The sequence below is a fragment of the Gastrolobium bilobum genome, unplaced genomic scaffold, assembly GCF_033153095.1.
Source record: "Gastrolobium bilobum isolate Gb01-03AN ecotype WA unplaced genomic scaffold, APGP_CSIRO_Gbil_v1 utg31836, whole genome shotgun sequence".
NCBI lineage: Eukaryota > Viridiplantae > Streptophyta > Magnoliopsida > Fabales > Fabaceae > Gastrolobium > Gastrolobium bilobum.
In genome coordinates this window covers 28884-49670 of record NW_026896489.1, presented here as the reverse complement: position 1 = coordinate 49670, position 20787 = coordinate 28884, and the positions used below count along the sequence as shown (strand labels likewise).

The following is a 20787-nucleotide window of genomic DNA, read 5'->3' as shown; positions in this document are numbered from 1 at the left end:
TACTTGATTATAGGATATATATTGAAACTGATTAATTCATATATATGTACAAAATTATGGCATGAAGCGAGCATTCTACCAATAATACTTTCTAAAGTTACTTTAAATAATTTATTTTGTATTTACTAAAATATACATAAAAAATATGTAAGATCCATATAAATTCATATGTAAAGAAAAAAAAAATCTCACACATTTTTATGTGTATATTTTAATGAACATGAGATAAAGGACTTTTTGACCCCTATAACCCTTTATTAATAATTAATTATCAAATTGACCTTCATTATAAACTATTTCGAAAATTTAACCCCTTCAAAAAACATAACACAAATCTGCCCCTGTTTGATCGTTGACCACCAAGTCTATCCGGGTACACCCCTTCCTACCCGGATATATTTTGAAATTTTTTGCCTACCCGAGTAAGGAGGGGTGTACCCGGATATTGTTCTTGACACCTAAGAAATTGCTTGAATTATTTACCCGGGTACGGAGGGATGTACCCGAGTAAATCTCCCTGGGGCTGATTTGATTTGCATGACCACAAATTGGAATGGACAATCTTCAAATTATAATGGCAAGGAATCCAATATAAATTTGAGTTGGCTTGGACACTGGATTGCAACCGGACACCTCATCAGATGAAAGCTATGACATAAATTCATTCAACAAATGCAACCGGGTCCAATGACCAGATTTATGCATGGTGAGCCAATGACCAGTCTCTGCCATGAAGGAACTAGTTGAGAACAACTTTCACTTCCCGTCCAATAATGGTAAAAGTGTAGAAGTCGTTGTTGTTATTGAAGACAGTGGGTGATATTATATCACTAATAGATTTGAACCCATGTATAAAGCAGAGGAGGTAGATGATCAGAATTATCACTGTGTAATTAAAAATATTAAAAACAGACTTACTTGTCAGTGGCAGAATGATGAAACAGACAGAATGAAAGGATGAATATATGCAGTATCAGAGGAATTAAATCCGAGCCCACAGAACGTGTCTCCTTAAGACAATTTGCCCCTCACTGATGCCTAAGGTTGATGGACACTTGTCTCCCAGGATAGAACGGATTTCGTCTGAAGAATGGTGGCACTACCAATCAACAGCCCAAACGAACACAACAAAATGCCAGAGGAAGTCACACCGGAGGATGAACAACAGTATGCAAAACCGGAAGAAGAAAAATTCCGGCAGAGTTTAAGTGCAGAAAAAACTGGATAGATTTCTGAAGGTGTCAGTGTCTATTTATAGACATTGACCGGTCACGATGAACAGTCGCCGGCGGCAAACCGCCGTGTCTGATGGCGGCGAACGGGTGCGACCGGTGACTGTTCCGACGAACAGATACGACCGGTTCAGCAAGCAGACACAACCGGTGACTGGTTCACGAAGGGAAAGAACCGGTTCGGTTCAATACTGCTCAAAAAACCGGCGGGTAGAAACGTTTTGGTTGGAGGGAAGCAACGGTAAATTTTTTGGACAAAATATTAAAAAATTATTTAATAAAAAATTATTTTTTATTACACACTATGAACCGAACCGAACCGAGCCGGCCGGACGGACGGCGGCGGCGGCGCGCGCGTGTGTGGTGAACCAATGCTCACCTAGCTCTCCCCCTACATAAAACATGTAGTGACCCAAGGGCCAATCTAAGAGAGGGAAGTGGGAGCTTATATACTCTCCCATTTCCTACTAATTGTCCAATGTGGGACTTGTTGAAACCCACACACCTCTTCATCTTCCCTTTTTCTCTTTTCTTTATTAACCCACTTCTTATTCATAACCAATGGATCATTGTACATTAATTCATTCATTAATTCCAACAATCCCCCACATGGATAAGAAGTCAAATCATCGTGACAAAATGCATAAGAGTATAAATGCAAAGTGTAAATTCCTCAACGAGAAACAACTGCATCGAGATAGGTGGAGTTACCTTTGAACCTTCTCTAGTGAAAACCTATCGGATATACTCGGTCAATCGGTGGTCTAGGTCGACTTGAACCGTCAACCTTTAGTGTATACCTAGACAATAGGAGTCACACAATTGCTTCTCTAGCATTGTTGGTCCTTTGTTGCGCCCATTTTGGCCGTGGGACACCTGCCTGGTTCTGCGAGTGTTTTAGAGAATCGGCCTTTAAAAATTCTCATAGAAGCGGCCCTCACTTCACACTCACATAGGTGATTTCTTGTGATGTAAATCACTATACATCATCTGAACACAACAGATTAAGAAATCATTAAAAGCCTTAATGCTTACCCTCATAAATACACTGTCTTGTCTTAGGAATGAGTATGAGTTTAAAAACTCCACAGTGTTTGAACAGTCGACCATCACTTAGTTGTCTCTTTGAACCTAGTTCATGGGATCTCCACTCTTCTAGGTAGAGTTACCGCAATGCTCAACAATTGATAGGCCTTAAACCCATTCCTTTCGACAAATTTTCAACCAACTCTCTAGGAATCCCTTTGGTTAACGGATCCGCTATGTTTTCCTTAGACTTAACATAGTCAATTGAAATGATTCCATTCGAGAGTAGTTGTCTTACGGTATCATGTCTACGACGTATGTGTCTAGACTTACCGTTATACATGACGTTCTTGGCCCTTCCAATAGCTGCTTGGCTATCACAATGTATGCATACAGATGGTACCGGTCTTGGCCAATTAGGAACATCCTCAATAAAATTACGAAGCCATTCGGCTTCTTCACCGGCCTTATCTAAAGCAATAAATTCTGCTTCCATGGTTGACCTTGCAATGCAGGTTTGCTTGGACGATTTCCAAGACACAGCACCTCCACCAAGGGTGAACACATATCCACTTGTGGATCTAGTGTCGTTAGAGCCGGTGATCCAATTTGCATCACAATACCCTTCTATAACCGCGGGGTATTTCTCGTAATGCAAAGCATAATTCTGAGTATACTTCAAGTATCCCAAAACTCTTACCATAGCTTTCCAATGATTCTCATTTGGATTACTGGTAAAGCGACTTAACAGACTTACTGCATAAGCAATATCAGGTCTGGTGCAGTTCATAACATACATAAGGCTTCCCAACACTTGAGCATATAGCTTTTGTGCTGTAGCTTTACCAGTGTTCTTTAATAAACTCAAATTAGAATCTACAGGGTTCCTCACAGGAGTTATATTCAAACTCTTGAATTTATCAAGAACCTTAACTATATAGTGAGCCTGTGATAATGCCAACCCTGCAGATGTTCTATGGATTTTAATTCCTAGGATAACGTCCGCTATCCCCATATCTTTCATCTCAAACTTACTTTTAAGTAATTGTTTAGTAGCATTAATCATTTGATTATTACTACCCATGATCAACATGTCGTCTACATAAAGACAGACAATGGCAAAACCTTTTTCAGTATTCCGAACATAGACACATTTGTCACATTCATTAATTCGAAAACCATTTGATAACATAACTTTGTCAAATTTTTCATGCCATTGTTTTGGAGCTTGCTTTAACCCGTAAAGGGATTTTATTAAGCGACAAACTTTCCGTTCTTGTCCTGGAACAACAAAACCTTCAGGTTGTTCTAAATATATCTCTTCGTCCAGGTCGCCGTTTAAAAAGGCAGTTTTCACATCCATTTGATGTATTTCTAATCCATTCAATGCAGCTACCGCGATCAACATCCTGATGGATGTGATCCTTGTAACGGGTGAATAAGTATCGAAGTAATCGAAACCTTCACGTTGCCTGTAGCCTTTTACCACAAGCCTTGCTTTATATTTATCAATAGTGCCATTCTCTTTCATTTTTCTTTTGAACACCCACTTACTTCCTAACGGCTTATTGCCAGGAGGAAGATTTACCAGTTCCCAAGTGTGGTTGGACAAGATAGACTCTATCTCACTATTGATAGCCTCTTCCCAGAATGGTCCTTCCGGGGACGTTATAGCTTCCTTATACGTCCGAGGTTCATTTTCCAATAAGTATGTCATAAAATCAGGTCCAAAGGATGTGGCGGTCTTTTGCCTCTTGCTACGTCTAGGTTCATCTTCTATGTCCTCTACGGTATCAGTATCAGTTGTAGCATCTCGAGGTATCTCAACCTGATCATCATCATTACCACTTGATTCATGTTTTTTCTTATACGGAAATATGTCTTCAAAGAAAGTAACTTCCCTTGATTCAATCACCGTATTAATATGTATATCTGAGACATCAGATTTATACACTAGAAAACGATAAGCACTACTATTAAGTGCATAACCGATGAATACACAATCCACGGTTTTAGGTCCGATTCTTAACCTTTTAGGTTTAGGAACCGCAACCTTAGCCAAACACCCCCACACTCTAAAGTATTTCAGGGATGGCTTCTTTCCTTTCCATATATCATATGGTATGCTTTTTATCTTTTTGTGGGGCATTCTATTAGTAATATAATTAGCCGTCAACATGGCTTCCCCCCACAAATTCTGTGGTGAACCGGACGTAATTAACATAGCATTCATCATCTCTTTCAGTGTCCGATTTTTCCTTTCTGCAATCCCATTTGATTGCGGTGAATAAGGAGCTGTTGTCTGGTGTATAATACCAGACTCTATACAGAATTCCTCGAAAGGGCCATCATATTCTCCCCACGATCGCTCCTTACCATTTTAATTTTCTTGTTGAGTTGATTCTCAACTTCACTTTTATATTGCTTAAAAGCAACAATAGCTTCATCTTTACTATTGAGTAAGTACACATAACAATATCTACTGCAGTCATCAATAAATGTAATAAAATATTTCTTATTACCCCTAGATGGTGTAGATTTCATGTCACATATATCAGTATGTATTAAATCTAACAACTCGGTTGATCTTTCAACTGATTTAAAAGGTAATTTCGAAAATTTTGATTCAACACATACTTGGCACTTATTATTTAAACATTCAAATTTAGGTAATAAATCTAAATGTATTAAACTCTTAATGGACTTTAGATTAACATGTCCTAATCTACTATGCCATAAATTAGAAGACTCAAGCAAGTAGACAGAAGTAGTAGTATTATTAATAATATTGGAGTTGTTTACAGTCATCACATTCAGTTTGAAAAGGCCCCCACTAAGGTAGCCCTTTCCTACATACACATCATTCTTAGTAAGTACAAACTTATCAGAAACAAATACAAGTTTAAAGCCATTCTTGCTTAACAGAGATCCAGAGACTAAGTTCTTGCGAATATCAGGCACATGGAGCACATCATTCAGTGTCACTATCTTGCCAGATGTCATTTTCAAAGCCACTTTGCCCACTCCTTCAACTTTTGAAGTAGATGAATTACCCATATAAAGTTTCTCATCATTATCAGTAGGAGTATAGGAGGAGAACATCCCCTTGTTTGAACAGACATGTCTGGTGGCACCAGTGTCCACCCACCATTCGTTGGAGTCTCCCATCAGATTGCACTCCATCACCACTGCTGCCAGATTCAGTTCTTCAACCTGATCAGCAATATCAACCATATTGGCTTGAGTGCTCTTCTTCTTCTTATTGAACTTTTGTGGCTTCCTCTGATCTTTCCTTTGTTCCTTCTTACAATCCTTTGCACGGTGGCCAGGATTCCCACAATTGAAACAGTTGCCTTTGAACTTTTTGCCCTTTCCTTGCTTAGCATTTCCATCTTCAGAATATTTCCTCTTCTTTGACTTTGATCCCTCTTCAACTACATTAGCTTTGGAGATCATAGGATTGTTGCCATTCCTCTTGTCAGACATCTTATTGTCTTCTTCTATTCTCAATCTGGTAACCAGATCTTCAAGTGTCAATTCCTTGCGCTTATGCTTCAGATAATTCTTGAAGTCTCTCCAAGAGTTTGGTAATTTCTCTATGAAAGCAGCAACTTGAAAAGACTCACTAAGAGACATTCCTTCTGCATGAATTTCATGCACAATCACTTGAAGTTCCTCAACTTGACTCACAACAGATTTGGAGTCTACCATCTTGAAGTCCAAGAATCTGCCAACTATGAATTTTTTCAAGGCAGCATCCTCAGTTTTATACTTCTTGTCCAGACTTTCCCAAAGTTCCTTACTAGTCTTCAGGGTACAGTACACATTATACAGTGAGTTGTCTAGAGCATTGAGAATATAGTTCCTGCAAAGGAAGTCAGAATGCTTAAAAGCATCAATGGCAGCAACCTTTTCCTTGTCAGACTCTTCTCCCTCTTTCAGTTTAGGAGCATCTTCCTTGAGGAAACGGTCTAGACTCAGAGTTGTCAAATAGAACAACATCTTCTGTTGCCAGCGTTTGAAATTTGTTCCATTCAGTTTTTCAGGCTTGTCAGCATGCATTGGAACAGAGGCAGTAACATTGGCATTGCTAGTACTTACATTAGCCATTTCTGTTACACAAACAGAATCCGAAATTAATCACACAGATTAATTTATCACACAATAAATAAAACAGAAACAGTATATATAACGAAAAATAAATACTGATCACAGGTTCAAAAACACCAAATTGTCTTAAGATTGTTATTGAAGACAGTGGGTGATATTATATAACTAATAGATTTGAACCCATGTATAAAGCAGAGGAGGTAGATGATCAGAATTATCACTGTGTAATTAAAAATATTAAAAACAGACTTACTTGTCAGTGGCAGAATGATGAAACAGACAGAATGAAAGGATGAATATATGCAGTATCAGAGGAATTAAATCCGAGCCCACAGAACGTGTCTCCTTAAGACAATTTTCCCCCTCACTGATGCCTAAGGTTGATGGACACTTGTCTCCCAGGATAGAACGGATTTCGTCTGAAGAATGGTGGCACTACCAATCAACAGCCCAAACGAACACAACAAAATGCCAGAGGAAGTCACACCGGAGGATGAACAACAATATGCAAAACTGGAAGAAGAAAAATTCCGGCAGAGTTTAAGTGCAGGAAAAACTGGATAGATTTCTGAAGGTGTCAGTGTCTATTTATAGACACTGACCGGTCACGATGAACAGTCGCCGGCGGCGAACCGCCGTGTCTGATGGCGGCGAACGGGTGCGACCGGTGACTGTTCCGACGAACAGATACGACCGGTGACCGGTTCAGCGAACAGACACAACCGGTGACTGGTTCACGAAGGGAAAGAACCGGTTCGGTTCAATACTGCTCAAAAAACCGGCGGGTAGAAACGTTTTTGGTTGGAGGGAAGCAACGGTAAATTTTTTGGACAAAATATTAAAAAATTATTTAATAAAAAATTATTTTTTATCACACACTATGAACCGAACCGAACCGATCCGAACCGATCCGAGCCGAGCCGGCCGGACGGACGGACGGTGGTGGCGGCGCGCGCGTGTGTGGTGAACCAATGCTCACCTAGCTCTCCCCCTACATAAAACATGTAGTGACCCAAGGGCCAATCTAAGAGAGGGAAGTGGGAGCTTATATACTCTCCCATTTCCTACTAATTGTCCAATGTGGGACTTGTTGAAACCCACACACCTCTTCATCTTCCCTTTTTCTCTTTTCTTTATTAACCCACTTCTTATTCATAACCAATGGATCATTGTACATTAATTCATTCATTAATTCCTGGTGAACACAACGGGATCTCTCCCATATCCATAGCTTGGTTCATAAGCAAGGAGGAAGTTATATCATTAAAAAAAAAAAAAACACTAGGATCTGGTGCTGGATCCTGGCTTTATATAGTGTTGCTGCAGAAGTTTTTTTGTGCAGTGACAAGAGAGCTATAAAACTCATTATTTAAACTTAAAATATAAATACTGTACAAGGAACATACTCGTCTACACTATACTTTTAATTTTAACTTTTGTTCAATGGAATAAAGGTGTAAGAAAAAAATCTGAAGGTTAGACTCAAATTAACTTTCGCAGAAGCTTATTCTCAAATGTGAAGGTTGATGCCAACGTGGAATGTGCATTGGTTTGATGGTCGCTGACCACTCTATTGCTTCTGCCTCACAATTCTATCCTATGGACTAAGGGGCATTTGGTAGAGAAGAAATTTTTTTATCCAGGAAACATGAATTACTGGAATATGGTGGGAAATTAACTTTCCCGGAAATGTTACCAAAAAACTGTTTGGTAGGCCAAAATTTTACCGGGAATATTGAGTCAATTTGCCTGAGTCCATGTTTGGTTGCTTGTATAGGATTGCTGGGAATGTAGACCAAAATTACAATGATACCCTTATTTTGAAATTAGCTTCTATTTGGCCTTCAATGTCTATTTGCCCTCAAATCTCTTTTTCTCAGATCGATTTTCGGACTAGTTCTTTTCTGGGGGTGTCTTCTCTTCCCCATATACTTTTTCTTTTTTGCTACAAAATCACAGGGTAACAGACCACCTAGACCAGCTTTGATAAGTGTCAAAAACACTATGTTTTTAATGTAAAAAATAATTCAAATAATAATTAATATGATTAAAAATAGGAAAAAAAGTATCTAATGTTACTTTAGATAACTTTATCTAATGTTCATCGAAACGACGTCGTTTTGGGATTGAAAAATTAAAAAATTAGAATGATAAAGACCATTATAACCCTGAAATAAATTAAAATTACAAATACACCATGATTTCTGCCTCAAAACGACGTCGTTTCGATGAACATTACATAAAGTTATCTAAAGTAACTTTAGAAAAAACAAACCCTTAAAAATATGGTGTTAATTGATATAATCTTAAAGAATATTAAAATGCCAACAAATAGATAAGATTCTAATCTTTTTCTCATTGTTTCAGGTTGTTTTATACTAGAAGAACAAACTACTACTAACCTGATAAGGAGAATCGGCCGAAGATAAATAAATAAAATAATCGGTCAAGCTCACCTTTCAGCGAGCAAGTAAGCGAGCAAAGTAATTGAGCTCGCCCTTCAACTCCCCACAGCGAGCAAAATGGCGAAGAGATCGCTCCACTGCTCGCTTCAGCGAGCAAGTGAGCGAGGAGGAGAAAAGTGCTTGCTAAGCAGCTCGCTTCAGTGAGCGGCCCAAAAATAAAAAGCCCAATTTTCAGCCTATAAATACAACGCGACGAGGCCTTCAGAAAGATACATTCAGAAGACGAAAAGAAAGGCGAACGCGGAGACGAACTCAGAGGCAGAAGGCAGAGGCGGAGGAGAAACTCTGGAGTGGGATTCCAGAGAAAGAGAAGGAGATCAAAAGCTTTACCACTGATCATCTTTAATCCAAGTTTTATCATGAACTCTGTTTATTTTTCATTATTTAGTAATTCTGAATTTATGAACATGTCTGGCTAGTTTATTTATGTAGTTAGGATTATCGATCCGATGTGAATCCTATTTGTGGTTTAATTTAATTTCTTTAATAAATTATTTCAGTATTTAAAAAAAATAAAAAAATAAAATAAATTCCAATCTCAAAATCGAAAGTTACGAATGATATTGACTTGTTTAAAACATATTATAAAGAAGAGACATTCACGGCTAATTTGTGACACGTAAGGGAACAAATATACCAAAATATCATCATTTCATTTAAGATAACACAAAATTATATTTTTTAAAATAATCAATATTTTTTCCCAATGTTATTGGCGCAAAAACAATCATTCCAAAAACCGTACAAACTCATGAGTCATATATGGTTACATAGATTTCTAATTCCAAGATTAAAAGAGACATTCACTGCTAATTTGTGACACGTTTGTTAGTAAAGGTTTATTTCAAACTTAAATTTTGAAACTTATATCAAAGGAATTTGTCCCATTTTTTTATTTAATATGAATTTCACCTAATAACTTAAATTTTTGTAATTGTTTTGAAGTGCTTCTTTATAATTAATTTTATAAAATTTTGTAAGTTTTAATATACTTATTATTATTATTAATTTTTTCTTGACTAAAAGAAAAATATGATTGAGATGCATGTATTATTCGTCAAAACGCTAAGCAAAATAATTTTTTATTTTAAACATAACGATTAATATTTTTCCATGTAACTTTTTTTTTTGTTGAACTTTTTCCTTATAACTTTATATCAGAAAATTATTGCATTGAAAAATAATATTTTTTCTGCAAGAATACTAATGAAAGATATTACAAAATATAATTATTTTATAATTAGACATTAAGTTTATAGAAATCAATAAGAATAGCAAACATGAATAGAAGTGGTAATAAATAATTGAGAAAAGTTCAAATAGCTACTTTGGTTTTTCTTTAAATCATTTACCTCTTATGGTTTTTTCAATCTAACTCCATCTTTTACATTGTTTAATATGTCTATTTTATCCTTCTTATAAAAATATTTCAGTTACCTTCTGTATCATTTTGTTCCCCCAAGAAACAAAATTTTTTCAGTTTCATTATTTAATTTCATTTTACAACCCACATTATTTAATTTAGTTTGCACTTTACAACTTGAAACTTAGATCTACAATTACTAGGTCTTTTATTTTAATCTATGAGTGATAATTTTTTTTTATGGAATTTTAATATTTATTTTTTATATATATAAAAAATATGAAGTAATGTGTCTGAAAAAAAGTATAACATAATCACTTCCGTATAGCACTACTTTGTGCAATTGGGTTATTTGTTTAATGAGTCTTGGGTATTTTTTAATATAATTTTGATTAGACTGGAATTTTTTCAATGAGTTATGATACTTGTTTTAGCTACACCACTAAAAGCTAAAAATAAACAAAATATCTTAAATAAACCAACAATCATTAATCACATTGATTCAATTTTGAATTTGCTGGACACGTTATGTTGTAAAAAATATTCCTTCTTTTTGTAAACATATAAATTTTTTAGAAAAGGCATTGTAAGTGGCACTTAGATATCTAGTTTTTCAGTATGGTCTTGAGTTTTATTAACTAAAATTAATTTAATGAAGTTGTTTAAATTTTCTAATATAGTTTGGGAATAGTTTGTCATAGTGTGGGCTATAAAATGAATTTAGATAAAAGAAATTGAAACAAGAAATTAGATATTGTAAAAGTAAGGAATATTATTTGATCTAATATTCTTAATTTCATTAAATACAAGAAGTTTTGGATCTACAAAAGTAGATTAATAATTTAAATAAAGAAATGTCTTAGAAATTATTGTAAAAGGTAACCCCTCTATCAAATTCACAACAAATGAGGCCAAAAAGGTTCTAATAAGGGGGAAATAGATATATTAATTAAGTTTTTTAACAGTGTTAAAAATGAACTTAAGGGGTTATATTGGATTAGGACTTTAAAAGATTTTTTTGAGCTAAAAAATCTTATAGATTTTAAAAGACTATTTAGAATTGGAGAGACTTTAAAGACTTTTTTAAAAGACTTTTTTACAATCAAGATTTCATAAGATTGGATTTTAAAGGATTTTAATAGAATTTATAAGATTTGAAAGGACAACGTGGATTTATAAGATTTTAAAAAACCATATGAATTTTTTTTTTTATTTTGGTACATAAAAACCATATGAATTTTTAACAAACATTCTAAATTACAAGAGTCAATAAAAAATGGAAAGATTATACTTACAACCTATTTTTGTTTACAACATTTTACAATCACATCTTAACCGTTGATTTCGTCAATCAACGGTTATCATTCATTGCAAATTAAATATTAATTAATGAGTTTGATTTGCAAAAATAATAACCGTTGATTGACGAAAATCAACGGTTAAGATGTGGTTGTAAAAGGTTGTAAACAAAAGTAGGTTATAAGTATAATCTTTCCCATAAAAAAACAACAAAGAAATGCAACGAAATTAATAAAAAAAAGTAAAACCTAATATAATTTTCTCAAACATTCAAAATTACTAAACGACAGCTTTTCACATATCTAATGGGTTGAAAGTTATATTCTTCGTTTGGTATCAAAGTTCAGGATAAAATTTCGTTGGAAATTTTTTGCAGTAGATCTTGAAAACCTTTGGGTTTTTATTTTACATGATGAGAATTTTCTAACCATAAATCATATGCATATTTTCATTGAATATTCTAAGAAAATTTCGAATCTGAAATTTTGGGTTTAATTACATGAAAGTTTAGAAAATTTATCAAAAAAATTTCAATCGATATATTGAGACCTTAAATTGCTTTGAGGCTTTTGAAAAACAAACTTTTAGTTATCTATTGACACAAAAATTGTTTGAAATTGTTTTCTATCGCGAAGGAATTTTATTCATGAATGTATTGTTACGAAATATAGGGTTCATATTATGAAAGTTTCAATTTTTCTTTAAATTGATATTGTTTCATTGATGTAAAACGAAAATTGGTTTGAGGATTTTAGTTCCTCTATTGTTTTTTCACTTTTTTATGTTGTTTTTAATACAAAAATCACATGTTTTTGTGCCAAGAAAAATCGCGACCCATAGCTTGAAAAACCACTTTTTAAACTTTCAAAATTTCTCAAAAATGGCTCAAAAATATGTTATTTTTGAGATAGATTATATTAAAATCTCGTTGGTTTGTTGTTTCTGGTTGCTTTGTGATGAAAATCGCTCAAAAATATGCTTTTTTTTTTTTTTAGTTTTGACGAAACTCCCATGGCGGAATCCAATTTCGAGCAGTCAACCTGCCAAAGGAATATAAAAATACTGCAATAGAAGAATCTCAAGAAATCATAGGGATTAGGGTGAGATTGTGAGAGAGGCATCCTATTTATATTTTTCACTAAAAAGTCTCACGAAATCCACACCAATAAAATATCCATTAAAATCGTCAGATTTTTGAATACCACGAGATTGTGATTCCATTGTTTAAAATCCTAATTGAATACCAACGGATTTGGACGGATTCTAAAGTAATCCTTTAAAATGCTAATCGAATACCACGATACTTTTTTTCAATCCATTAAAATCCTAATCGAATACCAACGGATTTTTTTGTCCAAAAACAATCCATTAAAATCCTTTGAAATCTCAATCCAATACAACCCCTTAGATGGAGTTTACCAAAAATAAAATAAAATAGAACTTAGATGGTAAAAAGCAAAAAGGATAAGCGATAAAAGAAAAAAGTATATGGAGATAAGTGATTTAAATAAAAATTATAGGAATTTTTTTTAACTTTTTCCTAAATAATTTAAATTTGACATGAAATTGTTGAAATATAATCTATATTATTTTATAGGTTTAATGTTTCTCTAGTCACTGAATATAAAATTATTTTTAGTAACCTCAAAACGGTGTCTTTAATTTAAGGTTAGGAACAAAAAATTATAATCATAAAAATTAATATAATCCCATAACAAATTAAAATTATAAAAATATTTTTTCCTCTACCTCAAAATGACCTCATTTTAGGATCATTAGAGATAAATTATCCTCTGCAGAAACATTAAATCCTTATTTTATAACAGAAGTTTCTGATTTGAATCTGGAGCTTTTGTTTGTTTGTTTTCAATAGATATCATTAATAAAAGTTAGGAATCTCATGCTGCATTTTCATTATGTCATTTATGAAGAATTTTACAAACTTATATTTTCTTATAAGTATATCAGATATGATATTAATTATAATATATTGAGAAAATAATATTTTTGTATTTAGGGAAAATTAGTAAAAAAAACATTCTTGAAAATAATAGATATACTAAATATACATGCCTTTTCAGGGAATTAAAAAATATTAATTAAAAATATATTTGCTTTTGAAATTTATAATTTTAAATTGAAATAATAGACTAAATATGGGAAAGCTTGAAATGGAAAGAAATTAAAATAATAGACTAAATATTTTTTTTCTGGACATGGTAATAAACACAATACGTAAAGCAAACAAAAAAAGGCACATTATTTAGAAAATTTGGAAAAATCAAGAGCCTAGATAGGAAGCCTCTCATTCCCTAATGAATCAATCCCATTTACCAAGGTTTATTGCATTAACTCCATAAGGCATATAATTAGCATTGCATCTATATTTATGAACTTGCCCACTTCGTCAAGTGTAAAGAACTTTGGGATACACTAAGTTAGTTCAAAGGATGAGAGTGTTTAAGGCCTTATAAAGGCTCACATTACATTAGTTGCACATATAACCAATATATCTTAACACGTCCCCTGACGCAAGAGCTCCTATTTTAATTCTACTTTAAAGTGGAGGCGGTTAACACAATATATCTTAACACGTCCCCTCACGCAAGAGCTCCTATTTTAATTCCACTTTATAGTGAGAGACGGTGAGGATCGAACTTGTAACCGTATAGTCACTTAATCTCTGATACTATGTAAAGAACCTTGAGATGTATCCCAAAGTTCTTTACGGCAAACGTTTCTCATCTTTGCATAGTCCTTCAAGTTTCCCTGGTTTTCTTAGTGGCAGAACATACATTACATATAGTGCTGTTTTATTCTCTCCCGCTCCCCCTCTTGCAAACATTTCTCCACACATGGCTGGTTCAAGATGGATAAGGTCCGATATAATGACCCAAAATGGTAAATCTTAATTAGAGATTTAATTTAAGGATTTAAATGCCATAATTAGGTTCAGTGAGTGATTCTGAGTATTTTGACTGTAATCATGACTATGTTAAGAACAGTGCGTTCTGTCGGAGAATTCGCAATCTTGTGAATTAACTGGTAGAGCTTAAATAAGCAAAATGATTTGAGAGACATAATTTGACAATTCTGACGACAAATATGAGTTCAGAATGAAAAATTGTATAGTCTGGCACTTTCCGTAAAATCTCGTGAATAGTGTTTCTACCGGGCATTTTGTACTGCTGTTGAGTAACCGGTAGAGTCCAGAAAATAAATAAATGATGGAATAAGAGTAAGAAAGTCCAATGTATGCTATACAAGTCAAAATAGGCCCAATGATGATAAGTTTATAAGTTTTGAGTTTCGTAAGTAAAAGACTGACAGTTAGTGGTTCACAGTGCATTTCGTTAAAAACGGTGCAGAAACCATACTGTGAATTATGAATATTGTTCCTTAGGAAATAAAAATTAATGTAAATAACTTTAGAAAAATAAAAATATATCCGTAGCTTTAAGTTAAGTTTCGGGTAAATTTAAGTGAAATACGCGATAGAAAAACATCCGACAAAAGGGCCACATGTGCCTAAATAGCTTGGCCACTTAAATGAATCACTATTCATTGCAAAAATTTCTTCTTCTCTCTCTTGAAGGGCCGAGCTTCAGCCATGGAAAAGGGGGGGTTAGGGTTTTGCTTGTTTTGTTGATTTCTTCTTGAATTCTCAACCAAATCTTATGACCCACCACTTGAAATTGATTAGGAACCACTCAAGGAATCCATTGCACTTATCCATTTGAGCTATAGTTGAGTGTGTGAAGAGTTATTCCTCCTCTTATTTTCGGATTACTATTCATTAGAGGAGAAAAAATGGGTTTTTGATGGAGCTTTGCTTGGAGGTTATTCTCTAGGCTTTGTACAAGTGATTAGAGGTAAGAAATCTCTATTTCTATGGTATTATTTTGTGATCTATATTTTGAAAATTTGGAGCATGTTTTGAATGGGAAATATTTGATGTTAGAAGGTGAAAATTATGATGGATTGTTGTTGGTTAGGAAGGATAGTGTTTAGTAAGCATCAACTTGTGATAAAAAATTGAAAAGCCCTAGTGCACCTTTCCCCTAGGTTTCGGCCTTCATGGGTTATATAGGGTTCATCATGCAAATTTTTATTGTATGTTTGAAAAGGTAAAATATGTTGGAATGTAGTGTAAATGGATGAATTGGTGGAAATGCCAAAGTTGGAAAAAAAATCCTACAAATACTTGCTCTATGTTTCGAAATATAGGATGTTTAGGGGTATATATATATTGGTTACATTTTATTCTAATAAAATGTGTTGCATTTTAATGTACCCATGGATAAGTTAAGAAGTGAAATGACAGGAAAAATGGTTGAAAAATACCTTGAGTCCCTAAGGGTATGCCCGCGACTTTAAAGAAAATAGCGTGATTTATGTGGAAAATTCTTAAGGAAATGCTTGATTAAATTAAAGAACGTCAACGGGTATATAGAGGTCTAGACTTGTGTATTGGCATAGAATTGGCAAAAATATAAAGAAAGGAAAATAAGCGCTAAAATGTATGCTTATGAAATAATCATGGCATAGTATCATTTTATTGATGCATTGTAAATTATTCTCTAGGTGTGCCTGGGGATTGAGAAGGATCGAAAATCTCTTGAAGCGATAAAAGTAACTTGTTCCACAAGTAAGCGTATTGGTAAAGCTTCAAGAGGTAAGCTCTATGTTTAAGGAGTCTTTTCCTACTTGAGTGCTCCACCATAGTTAGTGGACTATGGTTGGACTCTATGACTGTATTGATACTCTGTATAGGTGCATTCATATAGAGTTATTTGATGATATGATATGATATGATATGATATGAAATGATATGATATGATATGAAATGATCTGATATGACATGATATGATATGACTGATTCTGATATAAATTCTGTATTGACTTCTGGTACACTGATGTCTTCTTAGGACTTTCTTGAGATTGACCATGTACACCTCTGAGATACTCTGGTTCCGCTTGGGGTCATCCCTTGGGAACACGTGCGTTGAATTCCGCTTGGGGTCATCCCTTGGGAATTACAGCGCACACCTCTGTTATGATATGGTTATATGTTCTGTTCTGTTATGATATTTGTTATATGTTGTACTGGTATACTCTGTATCTGACTTTCATGCAGGAGTGAGCCAGGGGTATGGAGAATTCTCTATAAACCTGGAGCTTACTGAGATTTGAAATCTTACCCCTCGATGGGGCAACATTTTCAGGTGCACAGACTTCCGGTGAGCCTTCGTTAGGCAGGGACACGACACGTGGCTGAGACGTTTGACGGATCAGTATTTTGAGTAGCTATAGGCTACTAATCTTTTTGGAGTGTACTTATGTATTTCGTATTTCCGTAGTGATGGATCATTATGTTAGATCCTGTATTTTGTATATGGCCTGTATATGTCTTGTACATGTCATTCAGTTGATGCATGTACCTTTTGTATTCAGGCATGTTGATATGACTATGTAGTATTCAGTTATGTTTCTGTATTGGACTGCATGCTGTTAGATTAGTGGCACAAAGCCAAATTCTGCATGCGCCCATGGATGAGTATCTGATTATATTGCATGACTGGTACTTCTGAATATGAATATTATTGAAACTGTCTATCAGGAACTCTTGGGAGTGGGATTGAAAAATCCCCAGTTGTCCGATTTACAGAGGTTACTCTGTCCGATTTTTGGTTATACTTTGTATGAAGCTAAGAAGAAAAAGAAAAAGTTAGTCCGTATTTCCGTAAGATAAGTCTTCCGCTGTATCTGTTTATATCATATGTATGTTAATTGAACCGGCTCGAGACGGGGATGTTACACCCGAGGTACTTTTTTTTTTTTTAACTTTGTTTTCCCACTACTCTTTTTGTTCACCACCCTGTTTGCTACACAAGAAAGTGATGAAAAAAAGAAGAAGTTGAATACCCTTTAACATTTGTGTTAACATTTTCATTTTCTTGCGGTCCACCTTCCATGCTTACGTTATTAGCAATCGTTGTAGACTTGCAATGTAAGTTCTGTTTAATAATGGATTTTTAAAAAAAATAAAATAAAATTCCTGGTATAATGAAATAGTACTTCTTGAACTACACACTGATTGGAATTTTTTTTTTGAGATATTACATTGTAACGGAATGAACCAATATTTGGTTCTTGTTTTTGTCATGTCATAGGTATACCTACTTTTTGCTGCAGTTGGTGCTGTTCTTGGGATATGTACTTTGCAACTTGTTAGGAATATATGGACCAATCCTGAAGTCAGGTATACATCTTTTTTATTTTATTTTTTTAAATTTATCCGGGTTGGAATAACCTTTTTTATTTGGGTTCATCTGTCACCGATCCCAATTAATTTGGGATAAAGGTGTTGTTGATGTTGATGTTGATCCGGGTTGTAATAACTGCATGAAGGTTTTAATTGTGACACCTTGCAAAATTTCCAAATTCCTCATTCATGATTAGCACACTTCTAATGGCTTAGCTATGTATCTTTCATATTTCCAAAAAAAAAAGCTATGTATCTTTCATATACTTCTCTTGCCTCCATGATTTTTGGTTTGGGCTACTTTTGATTTTATTCATACTTTATCTTGCTGTAAGGATATTATATTTTATTGAGATGTTTGCCTCCTTAATTTTTGGATATATTTGCTTTCCAGGTTAAGCAAAGAGAAGCGAAGTGCAGGAGTGCTAGAGAACTATGCTGAGGGTGAGGCATATGCTGAACATGGCCTGAGAAAGTTCCTCCGCAAGAGAGACCCTCAGGTTATGCCATCCCTCAACAAGTTCTTCTCTGATCCAGAATAATACATAGGCAAAGCTTCTACCATATGTATGAAAAGCTTTCCGCCCTCAGTTAGAAATTGATTCCTGAGACTTATTTTCAGCATTTGGGTATGGTGAACTGAGATGTAGGACAAATAATTTGATGTTAAAGGATATATATAAGGATTTTGCAACTTCTTAATGGATGAAATCCAAATTGTCCAATAATGAAGTCCTACAATTTTATGTAATAAATTTTTTTTCTATACTTTTCATTTATGAAAGGTTTTCTACAATGTTGTTTTTTAGTTCAAGGAATAAAAGTTTAGGACTTTGCAATTGGAGCATTTAGTGTGAGATATGAGAATGGGCATCCAAAAGAATGGATATAAAAAACCAGGTCTGTTGATGCCTCCTCCAGGGCTCTTAAGTTGAAATTTTGGAGTTTTCACTAACATTATCAACAATTTTGAATGAAATCAGTACACAAAGCTACGGAAATTGTTGAGATATATAAAATCGTTAAAAAACCCTCATTCACTGGCTTAAGCTTTTGGGTTGAATTGGTTCTTCACATGGTATTAAAGTCTCGGTGTACTGGGTTCGAACCTCACCGCCCTCCACTTTCTTTTTAGTGGAATTTCTTTCTTTGCACAGGTAGGTGGGTCTGTGGACACGAGACACGACACGACACGCAGACACGTTAATTTTAAAAAATGTCATATTTCGACACTTTGGGACACGTTTTGATATTAAATAATTTTTTTAATATATAATATAATTTATATTTAATACATATAACAGCCCATAATAAGTCATATAAACAATCAAATTTCATAACATAAATATAAACAAAAATAATTTTTCGTACCTTGTTAATTTTTTATGTCAAATTTCATAACAGAAAAAATTGATTTATAAATTATTTTTTTATGTTTAGTTAATAAAATAAAATAGGATACCAATAAATAAATAAATAAATAAAATTTAGACTAAAAAAAAAAACGTGTCGGAACGTTGACCGCGTGTCGGAAAAAGTTGACTGCGTGTCGAAAAAGCGTGTTTGAACGTGGATCGCATGTCCCAAAATGTTGATCACGGACGCATATCGGAACGTGTCGGAGCATGTCGGTGTCCGACACGCACAAATTTTGAAAAATAGCGTGTTCGTGCTTGTTAGTTGAGATATATAAAACCATTAAAAAGCCATCACCCACCAGCTTAAGCTTTTCGGTTGAATTGGTTCTTTACAGAAATAATCATTAATTGCAAGATTTATATAGTTTGAAAAAGGAAAAATTAGTAAGAAAATCAGTCAAGCTTGTGACAAAAGAACAGCAACAAGCATATTATCTGGAGCCACCAATCAATATAGACCTTCCTCTTTAAGTTATTAATGTAATGAGTCAGGATTTCTTGAGTTGATGTCCATTGCCAGAACCAATCCTGGTCAACATTGGGCCTACCTTTTCTCTATGTACAATATATGTGTGGTGGTCTGCTACTGCCATACTACTCAATATAATGACTTCTACCTGTCCTCATTATTTATCTTCTTTTGACAGTTGTTTTGGGGAGATCTCCTCAAAAATTCTGAGATCAACTTTGAAAAAGAAAAAGAATTGTTAGGTAACAATTGAGCTGGTTGATCATACACCATAATTGTCCCTGTATATATTAGAATAGTAGTTGTTGTAAATAGTGTCATAGAGGTTACATGTGTTTGTATCTCTCATTTGATTTGATATATAAATGAAATCTCCTTCGTGTAGTTAACACAAAGATTACAATCAATACCTCTTGTATCTTGATAATTAATATGGTATCTAGAGCCTAACAAGAGGAATCCTAATCCGTGTCTTTCCGGTGGATCACTGTCCGCTGAGTAAATTTTTTTTTTTGGAAAACTGTCATATCTGTAAGTTTCCGGCTTCCATCTATCGTCTAAGAACCTATCTGATGACTGTCGCTGTCAGGAGCCACCATTGACCGCCGTTGACTGCCGTCTCCGACAACTTTTCCGGCGAACCATCCACGGTTCTGATCGCCACGACGAGGCGGTCCTCTCTGTCCAGGACCCACCTCCAGATTCTCCTTCACGCGCGTGAGACAGCCACTGCAGTCCGTTTTCTTGCAGCGGCACGTGGAGGCTCGTGCAACTCCGGCTTCACGTCGAACCACCACGGTTCACCTCGTCGTCTCCTTGCGCACCTGGATCTGTCCTCACTTTGTGGTTTTGACCTCGTTACGGCTTCCCACAACATTTTTTCCCTTGTTGGTTACTATTCACGCGTGTTTCTTTGCTTTCTGTTACTGTTCATCTTTGTTTCAGGTAACCTATGGCTGATTCGTCACTCCACGATGCATCCAAGGGTTCTCAAAAGAATGACACGCCTGTCGTCTCCGCAAATCCTTGTATGGTCTCAAGCAGTCTCTCCGGGCTTGGTTTGGAAGGTTTAGCACTGTTGTACAGCAGTTTGGCATGACTCGGAGTGAGGCTCATCACCCAGTCTTTTATAAACACTCT

The 20787-nt window shown here is 34.8% G+C and overlaps 1 protein-coding gene across 1 annotated transcript; it reads left to right on the top strand.

Moving 5' to 3' along the window:
- The first annotated feature begins 14350 nt into the window (after positions 1-14350).
- On the top strand, positions 14351-18302 carry LOC133299999 (uncharacterized). Its single transcript, XM_061499491.1, has 3 exons — positions 14351-14378; positions 17667-17757; positions 18155-18302. Exons 1-3 carry the CDS (start codon positions 14351-14353, stop codon positions 18300-18302), a joined length of 267 nt encoding a protein of 88 aa, XP_061355475.1.
- Positions 18303-20787: the final 2485 nt, after the last annotated feature.

What these genes read in the sequence shown, in the direction of transcription:
- LOC133299999 (XM_061499491.1), top strand. Translation starts at nt 14,351, where the DNA reads ATGGCTGGTTCAAGATGGATAAGGTCCG. An exon ending in TTCAAGATGGATAAGGTCCG is followed by an intron (nt 14,379 to 17,666) that starts ATATAATGACCC and finishes TTGTCATGTCAT; the next exon opens with AGGTATACCTACTTTTTGCT. An exon ending in TGGACCAATCCTGAAGTCAG is followed by an intron (nt 17,758 to 18,154) that starts GTATACATCTTT and finishes TTTGCTTTCCAG; the next exon opens with GTTAAGCAAAGAGAAGCGAA.